The 13,166-nt window shown below is 40.7% G+C and overlaps 1 protein-coding gene across 1 annotated transcript; it reads right to left on the bottom strand.

The window, feature by feature from the left end:
* Positions 1–3,199: 3,199 nt before the first annotated feature.
* Positions 3,200–12,640, bottom strand: LOC137095649 (vomeronasal type-2 receptor 26-like). Its single transcript, XM_067462411.1, has 5 exons — positions 12,251–12,640; positions 7,773–7,906; positions 7,568–7,673; positions 4,261–4,384; positions 3,200–4,107 (listed from the first exon to the last, which is right to left on the bottom strand). Exons 1-5 carry the CDS (start codon positions 12,638–12,640, stop codon positions 3,200–3,202), a joined length of 1,662 nt encoding a protein of 553 aa, XP_067318512.1.
* Between the last annotated feature and the right edge of the window lie 526 nt (positions 12,641–13,166).

Here is a 13,166-nt window from a genome sequence, read left to right as displayed (position 1 = left end):
GGGTGTTGAATGCTCTCATTAAAGGTAATGGTATTCACCTTTAAGACCTTGCGTGGTCTGGGGCCGATGTACCTGAGGGACCGTCTCACCCCCTACCAACCCCAGAGATCCCTCCATTCTGAGAACCAAGATTTGTTGGAAATTTGCAATGTCAAGACCTTGCATCTAACAGCAACCAGACGCAGAGCCTTTACAGCAGTGGCACCATCACTCTGGAATACTCTGCCACCTGAAGTCCATGCCTTGTGGGACTTATCAGCTTTCCGCAGGGCATGTAAGACATATCTTTTTCGATAGGGCTTTGATCTTTGATATTGCTGTTTTTGAACTGTTTTATATTGTTTTTAAATCGTGTTAGATTTTAGCCTGTTCTTGTAAGCCGCTCTGAGCCCCAGGGGAGTGGCAGCATATACATTGGAATAATAAATAAATTAAGGAGGCCAGACTTGGTGGAGGTGGTTGACAGGGGCGGAGCTGCAGGCTACTGAAGGCTGCTCTGCCCCCTGCTGTGCTCTTTGCTTCAGCGTGAGCTAGGAGGCAGGTTTCAACCCCCCCCCCCCCTGAAAATTTCAACCCCTCCCAAAAGATTTTTCTGGCTACGGCCCTGGTCCCAATTGTCCCCTTTGTCTAGGGCAGGGGTCCTAAAACTTTTTAAACAGAGGGCCAGGTCACAGTCCCTCAAACTGTTGGAGGGCTGGATTATATTTTGAGAAAAACATGAATGAATTCCTTGTGCACACTGCACATATCTTAGTTGTAGTGCAAAAAAACCACTCAAAAACAATACAATAATTAAAATGAAGAACAATTTTAACAAATATAAACTTATTAGTATTTCAGTGGGAAGTGTGGGACTGCTTTTGGCTGATGAGATAGGATTGTTGTTGTTGTATGCTTTCAAGTCGTTTCAGATTTAGGTTGACCCTGAGCGAGGGCCGGGTAAATGACCTTGGAGGGCTGTATCCAGCCCCCGGGCCATAGTTTGAGGACCACTGGTCTAGGGCAACTAGAGAACTTGCCTAGCCCCATAAGTCCAATATATTATTTTATGAAAGGGTTTAGAAAAGACAGTCTTTGTGAGAGATTCACTGTTGAACTTCTGGTCCACACATGTCGTATCAGCGCATATCTGCAGACCTTTAATAAAAAGATATAAAATGAACCTTTGAGGGAGGTTGGTGGTTGCTGGTCCTCCTGCTGATGTTGTCCTTTGCTGGACTCACAAGAGTTCAGCGGAAAAGAGAGAAAATATCATTTTAGTTTGGTGTCCTTGGAGAAATATAAATCTCTAGGGTAGGGGAGTGCCGTGTTCAGCAACAATATCATCCTCAAGGAAACATTAATAAATAGATTAATAAATAAATTGTATCATTTGGGCAGAAATCTATGTTGCAGTTCAATTAAATGTACAAGATGCTATAACGCCACATTTTGTAGAATGTGAAATAATAGGCTACACCATCCAACCTCATTCCCATGCAGTATCTGAAGCAGAGGTGTGCAAATTGCAGCATGCTCACAATACATAGCTCTTTAGACAATTGATTCTAACACTTCACTAATGAACTTCACTAATAAATCACAATGTTTCAGATGCATTTCTCTTTATTTTTAAAATAATGTTTATTGTTTTTTTACAGTGTAATTTTTTTAAAGACTTTATGAAAGTAAAAGGAAAAAAAGAGAAAAAAGAAATATAGAGAAGTAAGGGAAAGGAGGGGAGAGAAAGAAAGGGTTAAAAAGAAGGTAACATTATTGTATTGATCTTCCCAATCTTCATCTTTGTGGTTATATACTGTTCCTTCTATTTTTGCTTTTCTATTCACTCCCCTTCCGCTTGATGCCTTTGAGTGGTCATTCATTTTTCCCTAATATTATTATTGCTATCTACCAGTGAATATTCTTTAAATCTTCAAATTAATTTTAATCTCTTTCATGTAATCCATTACTAATGTGCAAACCGTTGTTTTCAAATATCTGCCTTGTGTTTTTGCTACAAAAAAGTCAGTTTATCCATACTCATCATGTCCAGAATCTTGGCTATCCATAAGTCTGTAGAGCAGTGGTTCTCAACTTGGGGGTCGGGACCGCTGAAGGGGTCGCGAGGGGGTGTCAGAGGGGTTGCCAAAGACTATCACAGACAGTATTTTCTGTTGGTCATGGGAGTTCTGTGTGGGAAGTTTGGCCTAATTCTATCGTTGGTGGGCTTCAGAATGCTCTTTGGTAGTAGGTGAACTATAAATCCCAGCAACTCCAACTCCCAAATGTCAAGGTCTATTTTCCCCGAACTTCACCAGTGTTCACATTTGGGCATATTGAATATTCGTGCCAAGTTTGATCCAGATCCATCATTGTTTGAGTCCACAGTGGATGTAGGCAAACTACAACTCTAAAACCCAAGGTCAATGCCCACCAAACCCTTCCAGTATTTTCTGTTGGTCCTGGGAGTTCTGTGTGCCAGGTTTGGTTCAAGTCCATTGTTGGTGTAGTTCAGAATGCTCTTTGAATGTAGGTGAACTATAAATACCAGCAACTACAACTCCCAAATGACAAAATCAATCCTCCCATCCCAACCCCACCAGTATTCAAATTTGGGCGTATTGGGTCTTTGTGCCCAATTTGGTCCAGTGAATGAGAATACATCCTGCATATCAGATATTTACATAATGATTCATAACAGTAGCAAAATTACAATTATGAAGTAGCAATGAAAATAATTTAATGGCTGGGGGTCACCACCACATGAGGAACTGTATTAAGGGGTCACATCATTAGGAACGTTGAGAACCACTGCTGTAGAGGGTGTTTCCTTTTGTCTCCACATTCTCGCATACACGATCCTCATTGCTGTCATCAGGTAGTAGAATATTTTATCATTATTGATGTCCCAGTCTATATCAGTCATGCCTAATAGAAAGTGTTCTGATTTGAATTGAATTTTTATCTTTAGAATTTTTTGGCAAGCTTCGTGAATCTCTTTCCAATATCACTTCACTCTTTTAAAGTGCCACCACATATGTAAAAAATTCCCTCTTGCTCCCCTCATTTCCAACAATTGTTAATCATATGTTTGTTCAATGTTTTAGGTGTTATGTACCATTTGGTACATCATTTTCAGCCAGTTTTCTTGAATATTGTACAAATGTGTGTATTTTAATTTTGTAGTCCAGATCTTCTCCCATTGATCCATTTCTCTTTATTATCTGTAGAAATATTTGCTGGTTATGTGCACTTTTTGGTTTTTATCTAGATGCCGCAGAATGACATAACACTTAGGTAAAAAGATACAACCAAGTAACCCAGCACTGGATGCCAAAATAGAGAAGATCTCCACAGCCATAATATATTTCCCTTTGGTACTGAGGTAGGCTGGGATGAAGGATATCCAGACCACACAGAAAACCAACATGCTGAAAGTGATGAACTTGGCTTCATTGAAAACATCAGGCAGTTTCCTGGCAAGGAAAGCCACAATGAAGCTGACCAAAGCCAAGACACCCAAGTACCCCAGAATGGAATAGAAAGCAATGGGTGAGCCTTCATTGCATTCCAGGATGATGTGCCCAGGCTCTGAATACAAATCAGCACCTGGGACTGGAGGGGAGGTTCCCAACCAGACCATACAAATCACAGCCTGAATGAGGAAACAGACCGTCACAAAGAGGTATGAAAATTTGGGTCTCAGCCATTTCTGTGCACCGCTGCCTGGCTTTGTGGCCTTGAAGGCCAGAATCACGGTGATGGTTTTGGCCAAGACTGTAGCAAGAGAGACAGAGAAAATGATCCCAAAGGCTGTCTGTCGAAGAACGCAGGTCATTTTCCTTGGTCGACCGATGAAGAGCAAGGAACAGAGGAAACAGAGTATGAGGGAAGAGAGGAGGATATAGCTGAGATGCCGGTTGTTGGCTTTGACGATGGGAGAATCCTTGTGCTTAATAAAGATTCCTAATACCAGGGCAGAAAGGAAAGAGAAATAGAGAGCAAGGGAAGCTGAAGCTATTCCCAAAGGTTCCGCATAGGATAGAAAGATGATGTGCTTTGGGATACACTTCTTTCTTTGTTTGTTTGGATAGAAGTCCTCTTTGCATTTCATACATGAATCCATATCTAAAAGGGGGGGGGGGAGATAAAAAGATATCATTTTATTTTCTGCCCTGGCTCAGATATTTGGAATTCCATATCACCTATGTGCATAGAACAGCACAATTTATTATTTGGTACATTAGTTGGTGGGAATTATAACTATAGAACTATGCCTACCTGACTGATTGGAGATCGTTCCTTTAGGGCATTCAATGCACCAGAAACAACATTTTGGTTTGTCCTTCAAAGCCATCTTCTGGAATCCAGGTAAGCATTTATGACTGCACACAGAAGGAGGAGGCTATGCAGATTCAATGTCAAGAAGTTACAGAAAATGTAAACAATGCCTTTTCTCCTCATTAACATTAAACATGCCTCCATAATGACTGTCATAAGGAAGAGGGACCAAGCTTATTTTCTGATGCCCTGGGGACTAGGACCCAGTGCTATATGTTCAAATTACAAGAAAGGAGACTCCACCTGAACATTAGGAAGAACAGCGGAACTCTTTGCTTTGGAGTGTGGTGGAAGCTCATTCCTTGGAAACTTTTAAATAGAGGCTGGATGATCATCTGTCAGGGATACTTTGATTGTGCTTTTCCTGCATGGCAGGGGTTTGGATTAGATGGCCCAAGTGGTCTCTTCCAACTCTATTATTCTAATGCCGTTTCGCTGGTTCTCCAAGTTTGAAATCCTTTCATATATGGGAAGTCAGACTTATATGAGAAGCCATGGTAGTCCACACTCTGCTTAAGCATTCTATGTGGGGTTGCCTTTGAAGACTGTTCAGAAGCTTCAAATGGTCCAACGGGCGGCAGCCAGATTGCTCACCGGAACAGCGTACTGGGAGCATACAACCCCTCTACTGCATCAGCTCCACTGACTGCCAATCTGCTACCAAGCACAATTCAAAGTGCTGACTTTAACCTATAAAGCCCTAAACAGTTCTGGCCCAGCTTACCTGTCCAAATGGATTTTCCCCTATCAACCATCTCAGAGCTTAAGATTGTCTTGGGAGGCCCTGTTCTCAGACCCATCCCCTTCGCAGGTGTGACTGGTGAGGAGGAGAGACAGGGCCTTCTTAGTGGTGGCTCCTCGGCTGTGGAATTTCCTCTCTAGGGATATTATCATTTTACTCTATTTATTATTCTTACAGTTATTATTTCCCCTATTAATTATTGTTATTATTACATTTCCATTATTCTATTCTATCATCATCATCATCATCATCATCATCTCTTTATTATTATTGGAAGGATGTGTAATACATATGCATATTTACACTGAAGAAGGTTAGAATAATGGTTTAATCAGAGTTGGGCAGTCTTATCTTAAATGACAGTTTTATGTAAATATTCAAAAACATTTAATCTACTGATGCCTCAATTAATGTAATTGTATGGGTATTTATTTTTATTTTTAAATTTACCAGCCTCGGTTTATACTCGGTTTATACCTAATTTTGTGGTAAAATTAGGTGCCTTGGCTTATATTCTGGTCGGCTAACACTCGAGTATATATGGTAAATAAATTTTGGCTTCCACTATTGTATATTGTACCTTTCAATGTCCATTCAAAGTATTTTATTTCCTTGAGATGTTTGGTTTATTTATACCACAACTTTGTATCTTTTGCTGGTAGAGGATTTTTTTTTTTAAAAAAAACAATCATTTTAAGGGATTGAGATATATAATATTATTTTGATATTGTTATACTTGTCCCTCACTCTGGGACCCACTTTTTGGTTGAATGACAATACATAGCGTTTTTAAAATATCCTCTCTCAAAGACAACAAAGTTTTTTAAAACAACTCACCTGGATAAATTTGCCATCCCACAAGGTCATCTTTTCATTAATGGCAATACTATAGTTTTTTGTGGAATTGTGAGTCACTTCCCCAATGTGCACACTGACCAGAGAGCCATTGTTAAGTCCAATCCAATTTAAAATATCAAAAGTTGCCAATTCTCCAGTCCCGTTTAAAAAGGCATCTTCAACAACACTGTTGTTGAAAAGTGTTTTCTTAAGAACACTGTGGATCTGAATACAACAGAGAATATGTCAGCATGCTGTAATAACTGAACTGTAGCAGAATGAAAATCATGCGTAGTTCACATCTTTACCAGTCCACACACTGTCTCTCTAGAGAAAAGATATGCCATGCAGATGATCAGTAAAGAATAAAGTGTTTACTCTTTGTTTTACAGAACAACATATGATCATCAAGTTTGCAGGCGACACCAAATTGGGAGGGATAGCCAATACTCCAAAGGACAGGAGCAGAATTCAAAACGATTGGAACAGATTAGAGAGATGAATGGCCAAAACTAACAAAATAAAGTTCAACTGGGACAAATGCAAGATACTCCACTTAGGCGGAAAAAAATGAAATGCCAAGTTATAGAATGGGGTGCTTGGCCTCTGTGATGGTCTGGATGATGGCAAACAAATTGAAATTGAATCCAGATAAGACCGAGGTATTCCTGGTCAGTCGAAAGGCCGAACAAGGGTATAGGGTTACAGCCTGTGCTGAATGGGGTTACAGTCCCCCTGAAGTCACTGGTTGGGAGTTCTCCTGGACCTGGACCCATCACTGAGCCTGGAACGTCAAGTTTTGGTGGTGGCCAGGGGATCTTTTGCACAATTACAACTTGTACGCCAGCTGTGCCCGTACCTTTGGAAGTCAGACTTGGCCATGGTAGTCCATGCTCTTGTTACATCTTGTATAGATGACTGCAATGCGCTCTACATGGGGTTGCCTTTGGTGACTGTTAGACAAATATGTGAGGGGAAGCAAGTTTGTTTTCTGCTACCCTAGATACAAGGATGCATAACGAGAGTCATGGCCTTCTCTGTGGTGGCCCCTTGGCTATGGAACTCTCTCCCGAATGAAATTAGATCTGCCCCCTCCCTCCTGACCTTTAGGAAGCTAGTAAAATCACGGCTATGGAATGAGGCATTCCCAGAACGATGGCTGAGACCGGCAATTGACCAAAGTTATGGACCACAAGATACAGATTGAATTGGACATGATTTTATCTTGGCAAATTGGCTTATATGTATTTTACCCTATATGTATTTTAATTCACTGTTGATGTTTGTTGTTAGAGTGTTTTAATATTTTAGATTGTACTGTTAGCATTGAATCCTTGCTGAGTCCCTCTACGGAGGCAGAGAAGATTGGCATATAAAAGTTTAAAATAAATAAATAAATAAATAATGGATTCAAACTACAGGAAAGGAGATTCCACCTGAACATTAGAAAGAACTTCCTGACTGTGAGAGCTGTTGAGCAGTGGAACTTTCTGCTCCAGAGTGTGGTGGAGACTCCTTCTTAGGAGGCTTTTAAGCAGAGGCTGGATGGCCATCTGTCGGGGGTGTTTTGAATGCAATTTTCTTGCTCCTTAGCAGAGGGTTGGACTGGATGGCCCACCAGGTCTCTTCCAACTCTATGATTCTATGATTCTAAGAAGATGGACTCACCTGCCAGAGAGGGATGTTTCCAAGTCTCAGACTATATTTCTTGTTTTTCTGGTCGAACCTGTCCACAGACAGATTGTGAAGTGCTTTAGCCAGTCCAAGTACAGCCCTGAAAATGATATAACTCAGAGGGCTCATGTTCATTTCGAAACGAGAAACAAGGGAATCACCCAGCCTCTCTTCTCCAGTACACCAATTTCTTCCAAACCTCGGAGACAGTGAACGAGGAGGAGGCAAGTTGCAATCAAATTCTTGACTCCAAAAAGTCTTCATGAAAATGTCATCAGGATACTTGTTTGGAGTCACAGACTGGAGAAAAGACTGGAAACCTGGTACTACTCTCTTTTGAGAACCAATAGACAAAGCACCAGAGAATAGACTTGCATCTATATATCTATCATTTTTCCATTCACTCATTGTCAACCATACTTTCCCTATGAATGTAGTATAAGAATGTCCATGTACAATGGAAAGGAATTTGCTGTCTCCATAAACAAAGACGATTTTGCTGGAAGACTTCCACAACTCTTTTTCTCTCTGCATCAGTTCAACGAAAAAAGAAAAATATTCTTGGAACAAAATTATATATTCATGACAGATCCCGTTCTTTTTCATTTCCTCTTCCAGATTGTAGAGAACGTTCTCACTTTTGCCATATGCAGAAGCAATGAATCCAATCCAAGTCCAACCAAAGTGAAGAAGCAATTGGATGGCACCCTTAAACTGAAGATATAAGGAGGGGAATTTGATTTTATCAGCTAAGACAGGGTCAGAGGATCCATAACTGATCTGTGAAAACACAAAGAGTTCTCAGATCCCTCAAAAGTGCATCAGTAATTGCTCTCCAAGAAACCTAGGTCCTAAAGGATGTCAATATCCTAGGTTACCGGACATTCAGCATTAGCCACTAAATCAAAGATCTTGGGTCATCCAAAGGGGGGCTTGGCTATAGTTGTTTTATCAAATATAGCTGCCTCCAGTTTTACTAATCTTCCACCATTGGCACAAGCAGTCCAGTTAACTTTTGCAACCAGAAAAATAGTCTTTGTTAACACCCATATCCCAAGTGGCCTGGGAAATAACAGTTACCACAAGAATTCATCAATGGAGACAGTGTGGTCTTAACTCAGGAGTTGGAATAGTTAGATATTAGTCCACATTGAGCCACAAAAGATCAGTCAAACACTCTCATAGTTGTGAGAATAATAGGGAAAGGAAAACACATATGGATGCCATATAAACTTATCAGAAGAAAGATAAGATATCAATGCTTTTAAAAAAAATACATTGGAGGAATTTTAGAACACAAGATTTTCAGTCTTCCAGGAGCATATTTTGCATTACCTTTTAGTTGCATGGGATAGTGTTCTTTTGCATTTCCCCAGAGCTGCTACAGACCCAGCAGCAGCCTGGAAGTTAAACAGTATCAGAGTCTGCAAAGCCAGACTACAGGCCCTATGCAGTTATTGGTTTAGAAAAGTATCTCTTTGGGTCTAGAGACCGCCCTTTTTCCAAGGGATGAGATCTCCATTTTGGAATCTCCCCTGCCTCCTTCAGTAGAGAAAGAAAGCTTCAGATGTGCTGTTAGTCAGCTAGGTAGCTCTGAAAAAATCATTGTAAATACGATTGAGTTGACTGAGTTGATTGAGTGATTGAGTTATATAGATAAAGAAGCTAATTGAGATAGATAGCAATTGAGTTATAGATAGCAATTGAGTTATAGATAGCAATTGAGATATAGAAAAGTTATTGAATATTATTGAGCAGTACTTCATCTCCAAAGCTAACCTTGAGGTATAGATAGGGAAAAACCTGTTTTTCTAACCATAGCAGCTCAGGGTTAGGGTGAAAGGATCCCAGGATATTTTCTACCTTTTGGGGGAGAGTTACCTCAGTAACTGAAGAAAAAAGAAAGAAAGATCATCTCTATGGTTTCACCAATTGATTGTTTTGTTTGTATCTTTGACAAGCTGTGCCAAGTCTGCAAGGACTTTGAGAAATAAATATTCTGTTTTGGTGTTCAAAACCTGTAGAAGCCTCAATTGCTGGGAATCTCAAGCTCCAAAAAGAAAGACCCCCTTGGTCTGCCCAGACAAAGAGAGAAGCACATCTTAGTTTTATTTTTATAGGATCTGGGTGTGACAGCACAGCTTGTTCTATTGGCTTGAATGTTTACAAGTGAGAGTAGTTTTGAGGGCTATGCCTACAAATTTTACTTGTGGCAGTAATGGTAAGATCTTGTGAAACAGAGACAAAATGAATATGTATAACCGCTGAGCTGTTGAACTTGCTGCCCAAAGGGTTGGCGGTTCAAATCCCGGGAGCGGGGTGAGCTCTGCTGTTAACCCCAGCTCCTGCCAAACTAGCAGTTTGAAAACATGCAAATGTGAGTAGATCAATAGGTACCAGTCTGGCAGGAAAGTACAGTAATGGTGCTCCATGCAGTCATGCTGGCCACATGACCGTGGAGGTGTCTACGGACAACACTGGCTCTTCGGCTTAGAAATTGAGATGAGCACCACCCCCCAGAGTTGGACACGACTAGACTTAATGTTAGGGGAAACTTTTACCTTTACTATGTTTAAAAATATATTTGTATTCAGTGCAACTTTATATTCACAACAACCTTATGGAGCATTTATTTATCTTTCAAATTTAGGAACCACCTTTACATTAAAATAGTACTCAACAAAAATACTGTGAGCAATAAAATACATAAGTCATGAAATAAACAAAAGTAACCAAAAAAATGGCACCCAGCACCACCACATTCTGCAGCAAACAAGTTACATTAAAGGCTATAATATCTTTACCAGCTGGTCCAAGAACACAAAAGACAGATTTATTTTCTTTGGTCAGGAATTCCAGAGCTCAGGAGCCACAATCAAAACGCTCTTCTTCAGTATATTCATCTAATATGCTGCCAGTGGATAGGAAGAGATCCTTCTCTCAAGGATCTTAAAATTCAAGTTTATCCATGCACGAGAATGTGATATTTCTAGTATCCAATTATAGATTACTTTATCATGAGATTTTTGTCCTGTTCACTAGACCTCCTCTAATACTCCAGAGGACAGAATCAGAAGGCAAAAAGACCTTAACAAATTAGAGAGCTGGGCCAAAACTAACAAAATGGATTTCAACAAGGACAAGTATAGGATAGTCCACTTAGGCAGAAAAAATAAAATGCAAAGATACAGAATGGGTGATGCCTGGCTCAACAACAGTCCATGTAAAAAGACCTTGGAGTCTTTGTGGACAAGAGGTTGAACATGAGCCGGCAGCGTGCTGCAACAGCCAATGGGATTTTGGGCTGCATCAAAAGGAATACAGGGTCTAGAATAGATCAAGGGAAGTCATGCTGCCCCTCTATTCTGCTTTGGAATAACACTGTGTCCCATTCTGGGCACAACAGTTTAAAAGAGATATTGACAAGCTGGAAGGTGTCCAAAGGAGGGCGACTAAAATGATCAAGGCTATGGAGACCATGAATCCCTATGAGGAGCATCTTAAAGAGTTGGGTATGTTTAGCCTGCAAAATAGAAGGTGGAGAGGAGACATGATACCCATATATAAATATGTGAGAGGGTATCATAAGGAAAAGGGAGCAGGATTGTTTTCGGCTGCCCTGGAAACTAGGACTCGGAGCAATGGTTTCAAATTATAGGAAAGGAGATTCCACCTGGACCTGAGGAAAAATTTCCAACAAATGCTACGTTCAGCAAAGGACAAGATCCTCTCACTTCTGCAGGAGTCTACTGTGTACCATGCAGCTGTGGACAAGTCTACATAGGGACCACCAAACGCAGCATTGCCCAAACACGAATCAAGGAACATGAAAGGCACTGCAGACTACTTCAACCAGAGAAGTCAGCCATAGCAGAGCACCTGATGAACCAACCTGGACACAGCATATTATTTGAGAACACAGAAATGCTGGACCACTCTCACAACCACCATGTCAGACTACACAGAGAGGCCACTGAAACCCACAAGCATATGGGCAATTTCAACAGAAAGGAGGAAACCATGAAAATGAACAAAATCTGGCTACCAGTATTAAAAAAAACTCTAAAATTACAACAGCAACACAACAGAGAGGAAACAATCAGGGACAGCTAATCACCTCTCAACAAAACATTCCCTCGGGCATTAACAAGCCACACTAAAAAACTGGCAGGCCATCAAATGCTAATCAGAGTGGTCAGTTGAAACATTCACACCTAGCTCCAAGAGACTTCTTTGTCCCACCTGGTCATTCCACAGATATATAAACCCAATTTTCCTAGTTCCAACAGACCTCACAACCTCTGAGGATGCTTGCCATAGATGCAGGTGAAACATCAGGAGAGAATGCCTCTAGAACATGGCCATATAGCCCGAAAAAACCTACAACAACCCAATTTCCTGACTGTGAGAACTGTTCAGCAGTGGAACTTTCTGCCTCGGACACTTGCGGAAGCTCCTTCCCAGGAATCTTTTAAGCAGAGGCTTGATTGCCATCTGTCAGGGGTACTTTGTTTGTGGTTTTCCTGCATGGCAGGGGGTTGAACTAGATGGCCCATGTGGTCTCTTCCAACTCTATGATTCTATGCTAACAGAAACTCTGTTAGCAACAATTTCTTCATAAGGAGTTTTCATTATAAGAGATGCTAAAATCTAAGTCAAAATGTCCTTAGCCTTTACCTGCGGTAACTTATAGATCCCCAGCATGTTGTCCATCTGCATGAAGAACTCTGATGTCAGCCCCCCAATGACAGCCACCATCTTCTTGTGGCCTTGGCAATTGTAGTTGGGAAATATTGTGATCTTCTCTGCATCATCTGTGCCCATCATGTTATAAGTTGCCTGCCCATAACCATAGTAGGATTCATATCCAGAGAGAGGTGGAGGAATCGGAGTGAGTTTGTCCCTTTCAGACAGAAGGCTGATGACGTTCTCATAGGTTTGGCCTCCATAGTAATAGTTGTCATAGAGCCGGAATCCCAGTGAAATGTTGGGTAAGAAATGGGGATCCTTGTTGATTTTCTCCACAGCAAATACAAGTGCCAAGACTTGCTGGTAGTTCTTTGACATTAGTCTGTTGGGAGAACAGCAAAACATTGTACAAGCAATGGCTAACAACACATCTATAAAAATAAAATGTAATGTTTGTTTGTGGGATTAACATAACTCAAAAACCACTTGTTGAATTGACACCAAATTTGGACACAATACACCTATCAGGCCAACAAAAACACTGAAAAATACAGCAGAAGAGACTTAAAAAGCCAAAAACCAAAAAGAAACCACATGCACAAAACCACATATATACATAAATATATACACACATATATATGCATATATATACACAAACAAAACACATATATACGGACTGGGCCACAGCAACACGTGGCAGGGAACAGCTAGTACAAAATGAAAATGTTTTAATCAGGACTGGTCACACACATTCTGCTACTTTGGGCAAAGGACAAGATGGCAGTATTAATAAGAGCTTCTGAATGATTTGTTCCATGCTGAGGGACAGACAATATAGAACTTTGCTTAGCTATGAATACAGGGGGGGAAATGCAGAAAAACACAGCATGGAAGGAACAGAAAT

Source organism: Anolis sagrei, chromosome Y, assembly GCF_037176765.1.
Source record: "Anolis sagrei isolate rAnoSag1 chromosome Y, rAnoSag1.mat, whole genome shotgun sequence".
Taxonomy (NCBI): Eukaryota; Metazoa; Chordata; class Lepidosauria; order Squamata; family Dactyloidae; genus Anolis; species Anolis sagrei.
Note: the sequence above shows the minus strand (reverse complement) of the source record. Positions and strands in the feature narration are given on the sequence as shown.